The sequence below is a fragment of the Neoarius graeffei genome, chromosome 8 (genome assembly GCF_027579695.1).
Source record: "Neoarius graeffei isolate fNeoGra1 chromosome 8, fNeoGra1.pri, whole genome shotgun sequence".
Lineage (NCBI taxonomy): Eukaryota > Metazoa > Chordata > Actinopteri > Siluriformes > Ariidae > Neoarius > Neoarius graeffei.
This window is the reverse complement of record NC_083576.1, coordinates 73,062,863-73,084,902: the sequence shown is the minus strand read 5'-3', so window position 1 is coordinate 73,084,902 and position 22,040 is coordinate 73,062,863. Positions and strand designations below refer to the sequence as shown.

The 22,040-nt window shown below is 41.7% G+C and overlaps 1 protein-coding gene across 2 annotated transcripts in view; it reads right to left on the bottom strand.

Moving 5' to 3' along the window:
* Positions 1-13,902, bottom strand: part of znf277 (zinc finger protein 277) — a 35,792-nt gene extending 21,890 nt beyond the window's left edge. The window contains exons 1-4 of one of the 2 annotated variants that reach the window (XM_060928203.1): positions 13,860-13,902; positions 8,674-8,884; positions 5,067-5,155; positions 2,432-2,514 (exon numbers count right to left, since the gene is read on the bottom strand). In XM_060928203.1, the coding sequence (XP_060784186.1) occupies positions 2,432-2,514; positions 5,067-5,155; positions 8,674-8,884; positions 13,860-13,896 (420 nt within the window). In that variant the 5' untranslated portion in view covers positions 13,897-13,902. Of the gene's footprint in view, positions 1-2,431; positions 2,515-5,066; positions 5,156-8,673; positions 8,885-10,443; positions 10,565-13,859 lie in introns of those variants that run through there. The other variant, XM_060928204.1, reaches the window with a different exon arrangement.
* Positions 13,903-22,040: the final 8,138 nt, after the last annotated feature.

The window sequence follows — 22,040 nt, the reverse complement described above, 5'->3', positions numbered from 1 at the left end:
GTGGGCTTTCCCTGTTTGCGCAAGGCATTGTAGGATACAAATTTGAAACAGGAGAGAAAAATGGCGGACGTGAGTGTGCGAATGAAAAGTGAAAGACCGACTACAGTAACGGAAAGCGAGAAGAAAAGACGTTATGTTATAGACGAAGGAAAGGAAATGCAGGACCAAACTAATAAATATCGGCGGTCAGCGAGCACCTCGGTGTGATCAGCTGTTCGTTTAGCGACAGAATGATGGAACTGTCAGTGCACGCTCAAAGGTAAACCTGTAGATGGCAGTAATGCGACACTGTGGATGCCAGCTGCCGTAAAACCCAAAAGAAGACGATGACTCAGGTAAGCATGTGCACACGGACTTCTTCTGTCTGCTTGACTGCGCAAAGCGAGCGATTTTATGCACGTTATTTGCTCGGGAATCTCCTCAAATTAAATAACTTCTCCGCCACAGAATGGCCTGATTTTTTTTTTTAAGATATTACAAAAATAAACATACATCACATTGATCAAATTTCAAAGGGAGTTAAATTTCACCGATTTTATGAAATCGAAAGGCCGGGTACTTTTAAGTATAGATATATCATACAAAATCCAATTCCACATATCCATACACGCCGTTACATTGTTTTCAGCATACTCATCACGCGTCGGAATAAATCTGCATAATTAAGCACGAGCGTGTGAAGCTCTCTCTGCGTGTTCCTTTCTCTGTGAACGTCTGAGGAAGGTCGCAGGAGTTCGTTCAGCGGCGGTCTGCTACTTTGCAGCACGGCCTGTGGTGGTGATGGCGATGCAGGGTTGCCTAGCAACGGCAATAGCAGATTTTTCCCAGAGATGTTTGTGCGAGATGATGATGTTGACTCATTATAACCCACAGAAACAATGCGAGAGGGAGCTCAGGCTTCTCAGTATGCTACTAATCACTTTCAGAAGATTTCCGAGAAATATCAGGAGGCTTACGCAGTTCAGAGCCACATAGCACACTGCAACTGTGATTTTATTCAGTAGCTCACTGTTTATTTTTACTGGAATTGTTGTTGCATTGTATTAATTAATGCACAGAGACAAATATTTAGGTTTGTGAAGTTAAAATGCTTTTGAAGGACTACCTATAATGTTTTAAAGGAAAACCCCATTCAGTAATATCTCACTTAGATAATATGACCTAAAATTTATGTGAAAAGAAACCCCATAAATAAATGCTCCCTACAACAAAGCAGTGTCTCCCCTCTTACTATTCTTTAAGTTCGTTTCTTAAGACAAGGATTTTTTAAGATGTTACCTTGCTGTTGACAGTTTCGGCGATAAACTTCTGCCTTCTTCAAAACAGTCACCAGATGTCGAGTGGTGACGTGCCTTATCAGCTGATGTTACTCTATGGAGGCGTGAATGTCCCGCCCAATTTGACAGGTAGTTCACGCCTCCTGCTGTCAGGTCGCTCCTCCAGGACTGCGCTCCAGGTGTGCGACAGCGCGTACGCTCCCTCATCCCGGTTCATAGTCCTCTGCACCCGCTTGCGTATCTCCACTGCCTCTAAAATCCACCGCTGGTATCTATTTTCTTCAGCGCGAATGACTCTGGCCTCTTCCCAATTCATTATATGAGAACCCGGCACTTCGGTGTTCATCGTTCGACCATTTCCCGTTTGAGTCAGCGTTACAGACAGACAGGGAGCACCAGGGATCGTCCACGCCCTGGTCAGCCTCGAGTCACGACGCCAGTTCAGGATCAGCACATCAGGCTAGCTCACCTCCGTGACAGATTCCTGACACCCTCAGTCACTGCTGCTGAGACCCCTGGACGACACAGACCCAGAATCTCCAGCATGACGGTCCGAACATGGACCAACTGTCACTTTGAATTTTTTTTATTGTGAATTAATTCTTGAGTTTGACAATAAATGTCCTTTATCAATGTTTCAAGATGTGTGTGCATTACATACAATATCCTAAATTTCAAATATATGCATGGATCTAAAGTGATATCGTGTTGAATTCCATTGTGCGTTTTTAAAGTTACTTAGTATATGTTGAGACTGTTTGTGACCGGTGTTTTTGTAAAGAGGGATATGACGTCATGTGATACAAAAATTTCATCCTTTTTTATCTTGATTTCCTTTAGTTCTTTCGCCAGTTGTTTTGAGTTTTTGCAGTGGTATTCCGTGAGTCCGAGGAGTGGTTTAATTATGTCTGCCAGTGTCTTGGAAAGGTTGTAAGTAACTGATCCTATACTGTCTACTATGGGTCTTAGTGGTCCTTGTCTTAAGAAACGAACTTAAAGAATAGTTTGAATAGTTAGACATAATGAACTTTCACTACAGTGTCTCCCCTCAATTCGTTTATCACCAGTCTTACAGTAAACTATACAGCAGTGTGATTTGTGAGCATTTCTGTAATTTCTTTGGGCCAGTGAGTGAAGGATTAATAAATACACACCAGTCGTTTCTGCTGGAGCTCCTCTCGAAGGATGCGGTCCTCTGGAAGAACGTCACACAGGAGGAAGTAGTACTCCTGCAGCTCTGAGACACGAACAGTTACAGAACTGGTTACAAATGTGCTGGTTAGAAACTTCCAACATGTACGTGCTTTAGATTTAGAAGCCCAAGTCTGCTTCTTACTAATTCAAATTCACATTATTGGTCTCACACACACAACCATACACAGTATGACATGCAGTTAAAAGGTTTTGATGACTGTCCGGTGACCTAAAAACAGTGAACCTAAAAACCTAAAGTGGCTAAATACATCTTATTTAATTTAACTGGTACCTTTTATAATAAATACTGTGAGTTGGCCAAGTGGTTTGCGTGTCCGCCTCTCTACCGGGAGATCGTGAGTTCTACTTGCAGTCGGGTCATACCAAAGACCATCATGAAAATGGCACCTACTACCATCTAGTGAGGCATGCCACAATACAGATGTGAGTAGGGAGTCAAACTTTCGTGGTTAACAGAGGACCAGCCCCCTACTGTAACCCTAGCTATGTAATAGACAAGAGGCCGAGGGCTATGGAAACAGAGCTTGGCGCCACCCGATGCGCTAAGTGCCTAGTTAGTACTGGGACAGGAGACTGCCTGGGAAGATCAGGTCCTGGCACAGGAGGGACTTCATAATAAACGAGCAAAAATGATAGTGTTAAAAATAAATAAATAAATAAATAAATAAATAAAACATTTAAAAACCCACCCAAGAACTATTTTCCACACTACAAAATATTTGTCTTTGTTGCAGCAAAAAAAAGCATAACTTTTTTAAAATAATAATAATAATAATAATAATAATAATAATAATAATAAGAAGAAGAAGACAGAGTCCTCTATATCCCCCGCCCTATATACCAACGATATACCAAGTTTCAAAATATTGTCACATTTTTCAAGTTCTGCTGCAGGAAACCAACCCTACCTCTTTACACCGACCTCAGCAGCCCATGGCATAAACCCACCAGACCTTTGGTCCAGGTGAGCTAAAAATTACAATTTCTCACATTTCTTAGTATCAAAAGGCACATATACATTACTTAATCAACACATATACCAACTTTCAAGACTCATAGTTTTCAAGTTTTGCTCCGGAAACAAAACCTACCCCAAGACTAAGTCAGAAATTGTTTCTATGGAAACATGAAAAATTAAAATTTCTCAAATTTCTTAGTATGAAAAGGCACATCTACATCCCCTTGTTAACATGTATACCAAGTTTCAAATCTGTATCATGAATAGTTTTGGATATATGCTCCGGAAACGAACATTGCTCTTAGAAACGAAGTCAAAATCTATTTTTTAGGTAAAAATTTGGAAAAGACTTTAAAAAAAAAAATCCCAAAATAGCAAAAGGCACCAGTTCACATGTTGCTTGATATGTACCGCATACCAGGTTTCATGAAGATATCTTCAGTAGTTTTAAAGATATGGCCCGGAAAAGAAAATGTGACCGGACGGACAGCTGGAAACCGTTTCTATATACTTTGTCAAACTTCGTTTGGGCGGGGGATAATAATAATAGAAAGTCTCATCTCATCTCATTATCTCTAGCCGCTTTATCCTGTTCTACAGGGTCGCAGGCAAGCTGGAGCCTATCCCAGCTGACTACGGGCGAAAGGCGGGGTACACCCTGGACAAGTCGCCAGGTCATCACAGGGCTGACACATAGACACAGACAACCATTCACACTCACATTCACACCTACGGTCAATTTAGAGTCACCAGTTAACCTAACCTGCATGTCTTTGGACTGTGGGGGAAACCGGAGCACCCGGAGGAAACCCACGCGGACACGGGGAGAACATGCAAACTCCGCACAGAAAGGCCCTCGCCGGCCACGGGGCTCGAACCCAGGACCTTCTTGCTGTGAGGTGACAGCGCTAACCACTACACCACCGTGCCACCTAATAGAAAGTCTTCTCACAAAAATATCCATCCATTATCTGTAGCTGCTTATCCTGTGCAGGGTCGCAGGAGGCTATCCCAGATGACTATGGGTGAGAGGTGGGGTACACCCTGGACCAGTTGCCAGTTTATCACAGGGCTGACACACACAACCATTCACACTCTCAGTCACACCTACGGCCAATTTAGAGTCACCAGTTAGCCTAACCTGCATGTCTTTGGACTGTCGGGGAAACCGGAGCACCCGGAGGAAACCCACGCGGACACGGGGAGAACATGCAAACTCCACACAGAAAGGCCTCCGTCGGCTGCTGGGCTCGAACCCGGAACCTTCCTGCTGTGAGGCGACAGTGCTAACCACTACACCACCCTCACAAAAAAAAAAAAAAAAAACGTTCCAAAATTTTTGACACCCATTCAGAATATTTCAAATAAACACAATTTACTTTGCCAATCTTGAAAAAAATTTACATCTTTTGCTCTCATTCCCCGTTACCTTTACCCATGTGCTGTCTTCCAGGGACATGCAGTAAATATGACGTTACACAAATATAAACTCTCTCAGTTATCCATTATGATGGGAAAAACTGCACAGTTTATGAATCTTTGAAGTCATCAAGTTTTTTTTTTTAAATTAACATTTAAACATCTCCTTTCATACAGTAAGAAGCCTTCTGGCTCACCGGCAGGTCCCTCAGAGTTGGTCTTGATGACGCTGCAGAAGTCTGTGATGGGCTGCTCCGTCAACCTTTTCTTCCAATAAAGCATGTACCTGCAACAGAGCAGCAACATTTTTCATGACCGCTCTGAATCTAATGCTATATTTAGATTCTCAAACTCCCTGAAGCCACTGGTGCATCCAGATTTACTTTCTTCCTTACTCTCATATCTACATATGTTTCCTATCAGCAGTTATTAAATAATTCAAAATAACTGCTCTCATATGAAGCTTATTCACGTTAATGCGCAGCCTCAGCCATGAATAACACTATTAAACTTAAATGGACATTTCCACTGTCAAAAGTTTGCACACACACAAACACGAGTGAAGACATTTTTTTTAATGCTCCAACTGTTAAAGGTCCCATGGCATGAAATTTTCACTTTCTGAGGTTTTTTTAACGTTAAAATGAGTTCCTCTGACCTTCTTAAGTCACCCCAGTGGCTAGAAATGTCATAATGTGTAAACCAAACTATGCCCACCCTTTGTCAACATTTGAGAATGGCGCGTCAAAATGGCGCGTTGATAGGCTCTTCCCTTTACTACGTCAGCAAGGGAGATGATCCCCACGCCCCCCCTCTGGATTCCCACCCACTGTATGGATTGCCCACCCAGCTCAAAAGTTGCCACCATATATACGTCACTTCAATTTTGTAGTGAGGAGACCATAGAGGACACAACAACATGGCACCACCTAAAGGCCCGGTCCCACTGGCCGATGGACAAAACGTATGCAAAAAGGACACAGCGGACGAGCAAAATTTCGGGGGTGGCGCTATCTGTTTTCATCCGCTCCAGAAATGGACAAAATTGGCGAAAATTTGCGAAAACAGAACGGAAAAGAACGGACGTGGGTAGTATATAGCGGGGATGTTAAACGCATGTTCATAGGAAGCCTAGCGGATGAAAGCGGATGGAAGTGGATGACAGCTCCGAAGGGGTTACCGGTGATAACTGAGAAGCGGACGCATAGCAGAAAGAGCGGATGCATAGCGGATGAAGGGGATGCATCACGTACGCCTAACGGAAACAAAGGGGATGTTGCGCGGATGTATATCGGATGCAGACCGATTGTCCGCTAGGTGTCTTCTACATACTCTAGACATACTCCAGACATCCTAAATATACGAGATACATCCCAGATATAAACGCTTTGTCCGTTTTGAATACTTTATATACGATATGCATACGCTTACATCCTTTCTATTTCCGTGCTACTAACGATGAATAGACGTTTCATGTGCCTTATCTTTCCTCCCTCTTTCCGTTTTCAGCTGCAGCGGATGTGAGTTGCGAGGATGCCCAGAGGATGCAGAGAGGATACAGCAGACGTTTAACGGATGATAACGGACATAGAACGTTTGTTGCTCGTATATGTCACGGATTTACATCGTACACGGCGGAAAGTTCATCCGTTCTAAAAGTTTTGTGCAGCTCAAAACTTTTTGCGCGGATGAAATCACAGTGGACGGATGCTCGATGGATAGAGCGTATGAAGCACGTATGCAATGAGTACACAACAGATGCATAGCGTTTTCCAACGGATGGCAAAGATGTTTTTTACGTTTTACATCCTCTTTGCATCCGTAAGTGCAGTGGGACCGGGCCTTAAGCGAGCGAAACATGGAAATTGCACTATACATGGATGTGACAACACAGAAAAGAGTCTGTTTTTACTGCCGACGGGAGAGCCCCTGAAGACGTGGTGGCTTAATTTTATTTACTCCAATAATACGCCGTCGAGTCTACCTAAGACGGTGTATGTTTGTCGGAAGCATTTTCCTGATGAATGTTTCCACAACTTGGGACAGTACAGGGCAGGTTTTGCACATCAACTGTCACTGAAGCCTGGGTCCGTACCAAGCATCCCTGCCGCATCAGCCACAAACACCGAACAAGTAAGTGTATAACTGTTAAGTCGTTTTGCCGTGTTTTAAAATCGGTGCGTTAGCCTTGCAATGGCTACATTAGCTGTGCAGCTAACCGCTGTGCAAAAATAGTTGAGTTTTACAAATGACTTCGTGTAGATACATTTTGTATCCAGCACGATAGGGATATGATGAAGTATGGTGGCTATTTATATCAGCATGTGAACGTTTTGTCAAGCAAACCGGGATATAGCCTAAATCACTACCTTTGTGTAAACACAGACTCGGTTTGATCGCGAACTTTATAACGGGGAACATAACCAACCCAATAATTCCCGTTTCCAGACATAACATTTCAAACTCACCATTCTGATACGTCCTGCTGAAGTCGGTGATTTACAGTTTGTTCAACTGCTTGCGCTTCTGCTTCGGGGTCGGACTCCGGGTCAAAAGCGAAAGCTTGGACTGTTGCTTGACCTGCCATTGCTACTGTTCACACACAGGTAGCATGCCCGCAGCTTGGTCAAGCCCCTCCCCCATGGCCCGCCCCCACCCTCTACCCTTCCCCGCCTCCATGCTTCTCATTAGCAAAACGACGCACTGGGAAAAGGGCTGAAATGGGGCTTTCTCCCAGGAGGCTATATCTACGTGCCGAGGGTTCATTTCGAGAAAGGCTGCGGATATAACATCCGGAAACCTCGACGAGCCCGTTTAACCTCCTAGGGCTTAGCGATCACATGCGTGGACAGCACTTTATGGAAATTCGGAACAAGAATCCACATATGTGGACATACTTTTTCTCTAAAAGTACATCTTATCAAAAGATGATGCTTAGTTAACCCCGCCGACAGTAGTCGGAGGGGTTATTATTTTCACCTGCGTCAGTCTGTGTGTGTATCTGTCTGTCTGTCTGTGTGTCTGCAAGATATCTCAAGAACCAATGGATCGATTTGGACCAAATTTTGTACGTGTTGCCAATCACCCAGGAAGGAAACCATTAAATTTTGGAGGTCAAAGGTCAAGGTCATGGCAGAACTTCGAAATTTTCGCCCAATGTATTTTAATAGGGAAAAGGCGGGGTTTGCACTCGTTAGAGTGTCCCTGTCTAGTTTTTATTCTAATCAGGTTCTAATAAGCCCAAATAGCAAAGAGAAATAAAAAATGCATGTAAAAAAAACAGCTTGGGCCTTAGGAGGTTAAAGCATCAACAAACCACCATGCCATGGGTCCTTTAAGACTCCAGTCCTGGAGAGAAACAATACTATACAGAGTCGTATTTTACCCTTCGAATATATATATATATATATATATATATATATATATATATATATATAAATAAGTTCAAGGGGGTGAATACTTATACAAGACACTAAATATATGCAAGTTTTGTTTTCGGTCATAAATCCATGCATGTCATTTCCTCTTTTTTTTTATGATAACCCTAAAACGTGAAAAAAAAAAAGTGTGTCTGTGTGTTCACACTTTTGAGTGCCACAATAAAGCCTGTCATGTGATCACTCTCTTCATTATTCAGTCACACGGTTATATAAAATACACAAGTGCTCCTCCTGATCAACTCTCACAAAGCGCACTGAAATATTCAAACCCATATCATCTGACACTTTCGACTTTAATACTGTATTACGATTCATTCGGAAAACCTGACCAAAGGTGGAATCACAGAATTGTTTATGGTCGTACTTCGGGAAATCAGCGACGAGTTTGATGTCAGCGATGACCAGCTTGTGCTCCAGCAACAGGTGCTTGAGGAGCTGGTTTTTCTCCGAGAGAAGAGCCGTGTATGAGCACAGGACACAGCACACGGGGGAACCGTCATCCATAGGGGAGACGCTAATACAAGCTGTCAGCTGCTCAGGAAAACACAGCGGCTCCAGAATACAATCCTGTCCACCTGAAGAGACGACACGGCAAGTCATTTAATGCACAGATTACACATTATTACAGTCCTTCAAAGGGAAGGAGGTGTGCAAAAAAAAAAAGGAATTGTTCAAACAGGTATGAAGGAAAAACAGGAATTTTCACTTTATTTCCCCAAAAAATTGCTTGACCATTCGACTGATCATTCATCCATCCATAACCGCTTATCCTGTGCAGGATTGCGGGCAAGCCGGAGCCTATCCCAGCTGACTACGGGCGAGGCGGGGTACACCCTGGACAAGTCGCCAGGTCATCACAGGGCTGACACATAGACACAGACAACCATTCACACCTACGGTCAATTTAGAGCCACCAATTAACCTAAAGCCTAGGTCACAACTGGACGTACGATTTTTTGGCCGTGCGATTTTTGGCGTTTCCCAAATCACTGCGTTTTTTTTTTTTTTGTTCGTGGAGAAAGACGCACGTTGGCCGTAAGTTTGTCTTGCAACCTGAAAAAACTGTAAGCGCCCGTAGAGTTTGTTTGACATGACAAAGAACCTCTGCGGCCAGTCTACGGCTCGAAAATCAGCACTTCACACGCGCGCCCTCCGTGCGTTTCTTGCACGTAGACCGGCCGTAGGAGCACGTACGGCCGGTTGTGACCGAGGCTTAACCTGCGTGTCTTTAGACTGTGGAGGAAACCCACATAGACACGGGGAGAACATGCAAACTCCATTCCACGCAGAAAGGCCCTCGTCGGCCGCTGGGCTCGAACCCAGAACCTTCTTGCTGTGTAGTGACAGTGCTAACCACTACATCACCGTGCTGCCATAATCATATAAAAATGAAAAATAAAGCCAAGCTTGGTGAGCGTGAGTCCAATGAAGCAGATTAACAATTATATTGTAGGCTGAAACCATAGTGGACACAAGAACAAGTGCTGCTTGTGCAAGGGTTTGAAAATCTGGGAACATTTCACTGAGGACACGAATCAGGAATCAGCAAGAATCTTTAAATCTTGGTGTGTTTTTTTTTCCGGCTTCCTCAAGCATGTGCTCTTGCACGACTCATGGCAAAACTGTGCAATTCAACAGATGAATTCTATACAATTGTTCAATTCACAAATAATTTATAAAACGAGACGACGAGAGAATGCTTACACCCCAGCGTAACATCGTTATTTACTATAAAGCAACCTTTGCTGATAACAGATGTACTGGGTGTTTCAAAAAATTTGATATCATTTCACAATCTAATAACTTTGCCAATTCTCCGTCAATTGACCTCAAATTTTAACAGCATGTGCGGAAACAGGTCAAAAATGTATGCTTAATGTTTTTATCTTTTTGAGTATAGAAATGCCATTCACTGGAAAAGAAAAGGCGTTTTGTGTGTTAGAGTACACACAGTCGAACACGACTGTACAGCGTGCATTTATGAGAAGAGAATTCTCTAAAAATGCACTAACTGCAATGCAGCTTTGGAAGGCTGTCCGTTTGTGCAGGGCAAAAGGATCTGGACAACCACCAGTATCAGAAGAGACGGTCGAGCAGGTTAGCGAATATTGAAAATTTCATGGAATCCACATACCTTGGAATTTCTCATTCAAATTTTGAAGAATAATGCCGCTTTTCCACTACCAATGCGGCTGAGTTGGGCTGAGTCGAGCTGAGTGGGGCTGTTGGAGTTGCATTTCGACTACAACCGCGCTGAACCGTGCTGGCTGGAAGTGGGTGGACACATTGGGTGGAGTTAGCGAAAGTGGGTGGACGTCACGTGATGTCGTTAGGCGGCGCAAACAGTGACATCAGTGACCTTTTAAGCGGTAGTCTCACGACCCGGAGAGTAAACAATAAACATGGAGGACATGGAGTCGTTAGTGTTGCTGGTCTTGGTGCTGTGGCTTGTTGTCACCGACAACGCCAACAGATACTGGCAAGAGCGTATAGATGAGGCGAGGCGCATAAGGCTTCATAATTCTCATAATTCGCAATTCTTCTTCTTCCGGGTTTACGGTGTTTACAGATCCCAGCGTGCTCGCAGGGCGTGTGTGGGCATGTGAGGACACGCCTCCTCACCAATCAGTGCACAGGGGAGTGTCTCCTCACGCCCCTAGCCCCACTCGGCTCGGTTTGGCTCGCTTCAGCCCTACTCCAAAACCGTGCGAGTTTTGGGTGCTGAGTAGGGCTGAAGCGAGCTGAGTCGTGCTGCTCTGAGGTAGTCGAAACGCGAGCCGTGTCGGGCTGAACTGAGCTGAAAAAGGGTAGTGGAAAAGGGCCATAAATCGTATATTGCTCAACATTAAGCCTGCTCAGTTTCATTTGCCTAGACTACGTGGTTTCTGGGATATTTACAACTCAAATAATACAAAATTTTTGAAACACCCTGTATTATGGATGTGTCAGAGAGGTGGGCTGCAAAAATGAAGCCCAAATGGATACTGAATCTTGGCACGACTATCACTAATAGGCTTCATGAATCTACAAAGTGAGCTAGAAAGAAATCAGCCCCAGTCTTGCTTCTTCACATATCAGTGAATAACATCTAAGACGAACTCGAGGTTATTATTCATCGATATTCATTGAGCCTGAGGCGGACAATTGTTTTAGCATAAATACACAGTTGAATATTTAAAAAAATAAAGTTAAAAAAATAATTTTTCAAACTTCAAAAGTGGCATGCAAATGTAATGCACTTATGTCACTTATCTGTGCGGAGTCACATAAAAATACTGTTTTAAAATCGATAAAATTAATCACAATTCCACCTTACCGTTGATTAGTTTTAGACCAAATTTCATAGCATCTTTAGTGCTTTTAGGAACAGCATTTTCTTTCATCATTTGTAATTCTTCTTCACTTACAGTGACAAAGCGATTGGCCGCCATTTTGCAGAGTCGCTCGAGGCGATTATCGAGAAATAGTCTGAATCTCTCGACCAATCAGTGCACACGATTTCTGATAATCACCTGCATATTTATAGTAAAAATAGTGTTATTTATTAAACAAACTCTGTGGTAAAAACATTTAAGGATTTTTTTTTTTTAATTGGGGAGATGGGGAGAGTTGAGGCAGTTCATCATCTCATCTCATTATCTCTAGCCGCTTTATCCTGTTCTACAGGGTCGCAGGCAAGCTGGAGCCTATCCCAGCTGACTACGGGCGAAAGGCGGGGTACACCCTGGACAAGTCGCCAGGTCATCACAGGGCTGACACATAGACACAGACAACCATTCACACTCACATTCACACCTACGGTCAATTTAGAGTCACCAGTTAGCCTAACCTGCATGTCTTTGGACTGTGGGGGAAACCGGAGCACCCGGAGGAAACCCACGCGGACACGGGGAGAACATGCAAACTCCGCACAGAAAGGCCCTCGCTGGCCACGAGGCTCGAACCCAGACCTTCTTGCTGTGAGGCGACAGTGCTAACCACTACACCACCGTGCCACCCACAGTTCATCATGTTACAGTTTTTTGTTTTTTTTTCTTGTGTTTTACAAATATAAAATTGTTTGTTAAAAATCTGGGCGAGTCCCTGCATGAGGATTACATTTATTTCATTCCTTCTTGAAAGTGGAACTGTTTTGTCGAGTCAGGTTTTGGCTACACTGACATTTTTTTCTATCGCTGTACCAGGATTGTGTGTCCATACAGTTCATATGGAACAAGTTTTGATCATAAATAAAAATTAAACATGTAGGATTAAGCTAGGGGGCGGTACGGTGGTGTAGTGGTTAGCGCTGTCGTCTCACAGCAAGAAGGTTCAAGCCCAGAGGCCGGCGAGGGCCTTTCTGTGTAGAGTTTGCATGGTGTCCGCATGGGTTTCGTCCAGGTGCTCCGGTTTCCCCCACAGTCCAAAGACATGCAGGTTAGGTTAACTGGCGACTCTAAATTGACCGTAGGTGTGAATGTGAGTGTGAATGGTTGTCTGTGTCTATGTGTCAGCCCTGTGATGACCTGGCGACTTGTCCAGGGTGTACCCCGCCTTTCGCCCGTAGTCAGCTGGGATAGGCTCCAGCTTGCCTGCGACCCTGTAGAACAGGATAAAGCAGCTACAGATAATGGATGGATGGATGAAGCCAGGTATTTTATTTTTGTCCCATGTCTCACCTAGCCTGGGAAATCCCATGCTGCTTTGCACAATCGTTCCGATCTGAAAAGACAGCATGGAAACCATGGTCTAAAGGCTCGCCTGAGTTAGGGAGCCAATCAGAGAGTGGGGAGGGGTGAAAAGACGGTGACGCGTACTACTCGACAAACGGAAGCTTGTAGTTTATTTGGGACTGTTTACGGATCACATTTAACAAGGCGGCGAGCGATACGAATCAAACTTTCGATCAAGCTTTAGACACTGTTCTGAATAGTTTAGAGCGAAAGTTTGTTTTAAAAAAAGAACAGCGTTTGGCATTACAGTCGTTTTTCGCCTTCTTCGTCGCTCTAACTACGTCACCGGGTACAACTGCCATGATTGGCCATGGGCTACGTATACGCCAAATGATAGACATTCGCAACATCCAATAAACGGCCGTTGACAATCGTAAACCACACCTCCTCTACGAGAAATTCAATAGGCGGATTCCAGACCATATTTCACTTGTGATATGGTCTGGTGTTAACCAGACTATGTCTCACCTGCAAAAAAAAAATAAATGAGAGAAAAAGTGAAGGCCAGTATATGTGACAAGCTGAGAAACTAATGTTATGGTAAGAAGGGAGAGTAAATCCTCTCTAGTGCAATATGAATGTGATGCTCCCTTCAAATTATTTCACACAATCTACAAAAATTGAAAACTTGTCAAGTTTCCCCGCTCTCCCCTAAACAACAGGATGTAAAAAAAAAATTGCGACATGAAGCTGTGTCAGTAATTTACTTTAGTCCTAAACTAAGTAAAAGTGCGGCAATTAAATTACGAACAACACAACCAATTCGACAAAAAAAGCGACAGAACATATATTTTTCGCACGACTGTCACTAATAAACACACAACACCGCTCTCTCTACCTGACAGCTCAGGAGGACTTCCTTTCACAGCCGCCATCTTTAAGTGACGCAGTCACGTGACGCACTCACGCACGCACGCTTGTCTGGCTTATGGGATTTGTAGTCTTTCTGCTCTTGAATGCCTCAGTCTCCCAGGATGCATTGCTGTCGGGAGCCTGTGCTGTTGGAAGGATGCTGAGCTGAGCGTCTGCCCTCCGAACAATACAGTGACATCCAGCGTGCCAGCAATATGGACCGTATGGCTTTTAATTCCCCTGTTATATAGCTGACATGTGTTTATTTTATTAGACGAGACAAAAAAAATGTGGATACCAACTGAACACGAAAAATATGGCGTGGGTAAGATTGCATTATATTACATTTTCATTGTTTGCCGCGTTTATAAGTGAAATAATCTCAGTGGTGCGTTAGTGCAGGTGGGGAAACAGATCAGAGCAGAGCAGATGTTTGGCAACATGCACATGCAATAAAAGCGTGTTTATTTGTTTATTTATTTGTGTTTATTTGATGTTGACGAAGTGATCACTATATAAATGTCAGAATATTTCAACATTGATTTGATCGGGGTGTTAAATTCATTAGTAATTACATCAAGGGTGTTTAATTGATTTCACTGAAAGGGGATTTGCATCTTTCTTTCTTTCTTTCTTTCTTTCTTTCTTTCTTCACAGAAACAATGATCAGTTTGTTTGTTTGTTTGTTTGTTTGTTTTGTTTTATTCTTTAAAAGCTATTTTAATAGCATTCGAGGAAATGCAAGATTTGTTGACCCAGAAATATATTCATACATGTCAACCTTAAAGTTACCCATGCCCTTACAAAATCTGTACTTTTCGCTTCCATACACCCATGAGCCCTTATAGAGCAGATGTTTGGCAACACGCACATGCAATAAAAGCTTGTTTGTTTATTTATTTATTTATTTATTTATTTATTTGTATTTATTTGATGTTGATGAAGTGATCACTATATAAATGTCAGAATATTTCAACATTGATTTGATCGGGGTGTTAAATTCATTAGTAATTACATCAAGGGTGTTTAATTGATTTCACTGAAAGGGGATTTGCATCTTTCTTTCTTTCATCACAAACAATGATCAGGTTTTTTTTTGTTTGTTTGTTTTGTTTGATTCTTTAAAAGCTATTTTAATAGCATTCGAAGAAATGCAAGATTTGTTGACCCAGAAATATATTCATACATGTCAGCCTTAAAGTTACCCATGCCCTTACAAAATCTGTACTTTTCGCTTCCATACACCCATGAGCCCTTATAGAGCAGATGTTTGGCAACATGCACATGGAATAAAAGGTTGTTTATTTATTTATTTGTGTTTATTTGATGTTGATGAAGTGATCACTATATAAATGTCAGAATATTTCAAAATTGATTTGATTGGGGTGTTAAATTCATTAGTAATTACATCAAGGGTGTTTAATTGATTTCACTGAAAGGGGATTTGCATCTTTCTTTCTTTCTTTCTTTCTTTCTTTCTTTCTTTCTTTCTTTCTTTCTTTCTTTCTTTCTTTCTTTCTTCACAGAAACAGTGATCAGTTTTGTTTGTTTGTTTGTTTTGTTTGATTCTTTAAAAGCTATTTTAATAGCATTAGAGGAAATGCAAGATTTGTTGACCCAGAAATATATTCATACATGTCAGCCTTAAAGTTACCCATGCCCTTACAAAATCTGTACTTTTCGCTTCCATACACCCATGAGCCCTGATAGAGCAGATCAGATGTTTGGCAACATGCACATGCAATAAAAGCGTGTTTATTTGTTTATTTATTTGTGTTTATTTGATGTTGATGAAGTGAATGAAGTGATCACTATATAAATGTCAGAATATTTCAACATTGATTTGATTGGGGTGTTAAATTCATTAGTAATTACCAGGGCTTTGAACCAAAATTTTTTTCCTATTGGTTCGTTCCGAACAGAAACGGAATTTTAATGTTTCCGGTTTTGGGTTCCACCATTAAATAGACGTTCCCGAACCGGTTAGAACAAAAAAATTTCGTTCCCGGAACGGTTAATTACGTTCCCTGTCAGCTGTTTAACAAATGGCTATAAAATTATGTCTCTGTCTCATCCAGCTTAAGCCAAATGTAGGCTAATTCTATTACAACCTTCATTAAATAAGACAAGAAATAATTCAAAACAATTATTATTTCAAATGTTGGCGATTTGGATTCTCAGTATGTCTTCCCATCTACACAAACAGAAAAAGTGCCAAAAATGAAAGAGAATTCGTTTAGTGTGTTACCAAAGGCTAGTCAGGCCCTATAGAGGGCTACCGCATGACGTCACCGCGCCACGAGATTTTGTTAGGCACCATATTGGAAGACCAAGTACACATCTATGCAAGTACATACATACATAAAACAAACTACACCTGAAATGTAGCCAGGGCCGGTTCTGCCCTAATCTGGACCCGGGTGCAACATCGCGCAACACCCCCCCCCCCCCCCCCCCCCCCCCCCCCCCAAAAAAAAAAAAACACCAGTCTAAATCAGGACAACCATCACATAACTATAACTATAAACATTTTATATCAACTATTTTAACTAAATGGGCTATAATAAATAAGCCTGCAGGCAGCCACGGCGGGCTGCCTCAGAAAAGTAACCATTCAATGACACAACTGAAAGCCTGCAGCCATGGCGGGCTGCCTTAAAAAGTAACCATTTGTCCTACCTTAAAACTCGTTTTTTGCATTTTCTGCCTCCTTTTTTGTATTTTCAACCCTCCGTTTATTTTCTTTCCTTTTCTGAAAACCCGATTTGTGTCCAGACATTTTGTTCTGCTACCAACGAACTAACTCGTTAGGTCTCGTCTCTCGAGCCCGCGATGATTCCCGTGGGAAGGGCAACAATTGATACATTTTTACAAACAGCCAATAGGGAGGTTGCATCATTCAGGCTCTTCTTTGCTCAGACACTCAGTAATGGAGACGTGATAGTAGTCCACCCTCCCGCTCTCTCCATTCAGTCAGTGAACGTCACACAGGAAGTGAACCCCAGAGGGTCATAGAAACTTGCGCAGGAGAAGAATGACTTTTTTATTTGTAGGCTACGGAAACTTTGAGGAACGAAATAAAAACCGGTATTAACCGGTTACCATTATTTTTAATAAGCGTTTCTGTTCCGGAACATAAAAAATAATAAAGTTTCTGGTTTCGTTTCTGTTCCATGTGAAATAGAAAAAGTTCCCGGTTTTCGTTTTCGTTCCTTGAACCGGTTCAAAGCCCTGGTAATTACTAATCGATGTTGAATAATTCTTTCTTTCTTTCTTTCTTTCTTTCTTTCTTTCTTTCTTTCTTTCATCACAGAAACAATGATCAGTTTTTTGTTTTTTTGATTCTTTAAAAGCTATTTTAATAGCATTAGAGGATAATGACCCAAAAATATATTCATACTGTACACGTCAACCTTTAGTTACCCATGCCCTTACGAAATCTGCACTTTTCCCTTACATACACAAGAAAAAAATTCCAGCATATAATCCAAAGCACTGATTGTTTTATTCCATATTATACACTCCTACTGTAATCGGCATATTTATCACACTGCATCAAGTTAAAGCGATCAAATAAGCATGTACTGAATAAAAATAAATTTTAGATCCCAGAGAAAACAACTGAATTAAAAAGGACTATATGTCCAGTCAAGTAAACAATTATCTACTAAAGAGAATGACTGAACTATAAACTTAATTATTTAAAATACATTGTATCAGAATTATTTATGTAAATTTTGCAAATAAAATGTATTAATATTAAATAGTTCATAAAAATTACACAAAGTGTTGACATCACCTACGATATTACATTTCACCAAAGAAAATTACCTGAAATATAACAGCAGTACTAAGTAGGTATGTTAATTAAAATAGTAGGTTACATGTAATACATTATATATAATTATGTTAAACAGTAGATGAAGGTTAGTAAAAGTTCCATTTGAGAAAAAAGTGTTGACACCGCAAGCAGTGTTCGATCCAACTAAAGATGACTGAACCACATCAAGTATATTATGTAAACAAGGATAAGTGAAAATATTAATAAATGATGAAGTTAAATTGAAAATCTTCCCAGTAATTTATAACAATAATTTAAATCTTATTCCTTATTCGGCACAGTGGTGTAAGTGGTTAGCACGGTTGTCTCACAGCAAGAAGGTTCTGGGTTTGAGCCCAGCGGCCGGCGAGGGCCTTTCTGTGTGGAGTTTGCATGTTCTCCTGTCTGCGTGGGTTTCCTCCGGGTGCTCCGGTTTCCCCCACAGTCCAAAGACATGCAGGTTAGGTTAATATGGGACGGCCTTGGGCTGAGGTGCCCTTGAGCGAGGCACCTAACTCCCAACTGCTCCCCGGGCGCTGTTAGCATGGCTGCCCACTGCTCTGGGTATGTGTGTGTGCTCACGTGTGCATCACGTGTGTGTGATGGGTTAAATGCAGAGAGGAATTTCACAAATGTGTGATGAATAAAGTTGTGCTTTCTTCTTTCTTTTTGGAGTGTTTTTTGTTGTACAAAGATGTTGCAGATTTGGCACGAGCTATAATATCAGTGCTTGGGTCGCAGTTGTAGCTCCTCATCACAGTTCATTTTAATTTGCAGATATGCAGTTAATGTGTCTGCAGCCATATTTTTTCTGTCCTCAGTATGAATTTTCCTAACCAATGAAAAAGCCCTCTCACTATCTGCATTGCTATGTAGGAGGCACAGCAAAGCAGTAAAAAGTTGTTTCAGCATTGGAAACCTGGCAACACCCAGAGCAGTTTTTACATCGAAGACCTTTCCCCAATATACATCTATTATTTTCCTGGTCAATAAAAGAAAATCAGAGCACGGCAAACATGTAGGTGGTGTTAAATTGCTTCCATCCCCTACTATACATTTTAGAGACAGGTTACCAACGGTCGTTACCGCCATTACTCTCCATTCAATACTTTTCCAGTTTACTGACGACTGATGGTAGTAACGGGTGTTGGGCATCTGTGTCTACATATAATGTCTCTCAGCAATTAAAATGTTTAGGGAAGCGAAACCAGAAATCGCCGGGTAACTACAGTTGCCGCTGTATAAACGGCGACTCCCAGTATCACCTCCCTAAATTATCATGATAATGGAGGAAGCTTTCCTACATGCAAACAGTAAAAACTTTTTAAAATTTTTTTAAAATAAAATAAATAAATAAAAACAGATGCTTACCTGTGCAGTCTTTGAATCGAGAAACTTTTTTGGGGGGGGATGTTGTGTTCCATGAGAAATTGGCAGAACGTAACTTCTGCAGCTGTCACAGAAGTCTGGACAGTCCGAGCCGATGGACTTAAATGACTGAGAAAACCATGTGCAACTGTAAAACCACATAAATCGAAAATAGTTCCGTTTCACTGGGCATGCGCGTTTGAAAAAATAAATGATGGATGCTAAGAAAATTTTCTCAGAGTAACGGGAAAAATCTCTGATGCAAAAGGTAATTTTCCCGTATGAAAATCAGTGCACTCTGTATTAGCCAAAAAATTGCATTTTCCTGTACAAAATACGGGGAAACCCGTATAACTTGACATGTATGCATATTAGACATTTAGACATTTAAATTAATGTCTAATGTTATAGTCAGGCTGTCTGTTGTTGCCCAAATGAGGATGGGTTCCCTTTTGAGTCTGGTTCCTCTCGAGGTTTCTTCCTCATGTCGTCTGAGGGAGATTTTCCTTGCCACCGTCGCCACAGGCTTGCTCATTGGGAATAGATTAGGGATAAAATTAGCTCATGTTTTAAGTCATTCAAATTCTGTAAAGCTGCTTTGCAACAATGTCTATTGTAAAAAGCGCTATAGAAATAAACTTGACTTGACATTTGTGTTTGTTTTATATTTTTATTTATTTAGGGAAGGGCTTGCTTTTTAACACGACAACGAACAAAGATTCAAATCTGGGACATTAAATCAGTTTATAATCCATATTTAAAATTTACTGATTGAATTAGAAGATTTGCAGAAAGAGGTGTTCGGTTATTTCCACTTAGGAGAAAAACAGAACAATAAACTCATGGACTATAAACTTTACTACTGGCAAAACTCCTGCTATTGATATATAATTATTCATTAGTAAACCAGTTATTACCTCCATCGAGTTTGTTGTTGGAGGAGGTTGTTTTCACCAGCAATTGTTTTTGTTTGTTTGTTTGTTTGTTTGTTTGTTTGTTTGTTTGTTTGTTTATCTGTTCCCAACGTAACTCAAAAAGTAGTGAATGGATTGTGATGAAATTTTGAGGAAAGGTGGACCATGGGCCAAGGAAGACTGCTTAAATTTGGATGCAAATCCAGATATGTATTTGGATCCAGGATTTTTTTTTTTTTTTGGTCTGTTCCCAATGTAACTCAAAAAGTAATGAACAGATTTTAATGAAATTTGGTGGACATTTAGTTTTGGCCAGGCTCCTGCCCAAACTGATAATCACATCATCAGTTTCTCTTTGGCTAATCAGACACAAGGTACACCACCTCACTTGCTGGAGCAGTTAATGGTTAGCCAGTCCCGCTGGTCCAGGGAATTAAACCAGCGACCTTTTGTTCCCAAAGTGGCTTCTTTAACCATTAGGCCATGGCTTTTCCCTACTTGGTGTACAGCTTTTGTATTATCCCAGGTTCAAGTGATTTGATTTTGATGTTGATATGTGGCTTGGCGGAGGTGTGCACTCTACCAAGATGCCTGATCCATCCTGGTGCCCTGTGTCTGGTTGGAGTCTCATCGCATCGCTCCTGTGGAGGACGGCCCCATGTGGACAGTTGGGGGTCGTGCCTGGAGGACGCTCTGGACTCTTGCAGTGGTGCTTTTGTGGCTGGGGACTGCAGTTGACTTGCTGACTTTGGGACTGCGGTTGTCGTGAACAGTTTTGCGCTCGGGTTTCCGTCGGTGGGGGGTTTACAGCATCAACGAAGCTGACTTTATGTTAGGACTGTTAATGTTATAGTCATGTTGTCTGTTGTTGCCCAAATGAGGATGGGTCCCCTTTTGAGTCTGGTTCCTCTCGGGGTTTCTTCCTCATGTCGCCTGAGGGAGTTTTTCCTTGCCACCGTCGCCACAGGCTTGCTCATTGGGGATAGATTAGGGATAAAATTAGCTCATATTTTAAGTCGTTCAAACTCTGTAAATCTGCTTTGCGGCAATGTTTATTGTTAAAAGCGCTATCGAAATAAGCTTGGGTTGACTTGACAAGTGCCCTTCCAGTTTAACAGATTTGTAATCATGTTTCTTTGGGGGTGAATACTTATGCAGTCATAAGTTTTATGTTTTTTATTTGTGCCTATCAGATAAATAAATCCATTAGATGCGTTATTGGTCACTATACTGATTGTTTCGTCCAGCGCACTTGATACTGGACCAGGTATAATGTGGTCTGTTCCCTCAGATGAGTGAGACACCCCTGATTTAGATAATAATTGAGGTCTTTTTTTTTTACTGTAAGAAATTAGCACACTGTATGTTGTCTAGCTGAATAAATATCAACCTGTTTACTGTAAGGTACTGAATATGATCTCACTTTCAATATGGTTATAATATTATGGGTCTGTTCTGTCTTTAGAGATTTGCTGTATATCTTGTGTCCGGGGATATTACTGTCTGGCACAATCTCACAAAATCAGCAGTCTAAAAAAAAACCACAGATAGGAAGGAAAAAAAGTAAAACAACAACAGTTTTTTCTGCTGACAGGTTGCGTGATAAATCTTGTCAGGTGGCTGGAGTAGGCCAGAGCTGTCAAAATCTGGGTAGAATCTCCCCGAGGCTAGCGTCGAGTGGACAGAATCTTCTCACTGCTTATAACAGGAAAAGACAGAGGACACAGCATCCGCTTAGCCAGAAGCTTGCCTGAGCACACCGTTTACAGTGACATGCTCCTACTGACCCATTTCCAACCATGTCGGCTTCAAGAGACCTGTGACGAATCACGTACCCTGTTCCCAAAACCTCCCAAACCTCTGAAGCACCTTGTGGTTTCTGTAGCAAGCATTTTACTTGAAGAATTGCCGCTATTGTTATTGGATTTGTCTTTAGATAAGGCCAAAAAAAAAAGTGTGTTTCCGGTAACCCGACCGATCGAGAATTTCCGCGTCGAAATTGCCGACCGTAAAGTTTTTATTACAAATTTCCCTTGATATTTTAGTGTAAGCGATGTTAGTTTGT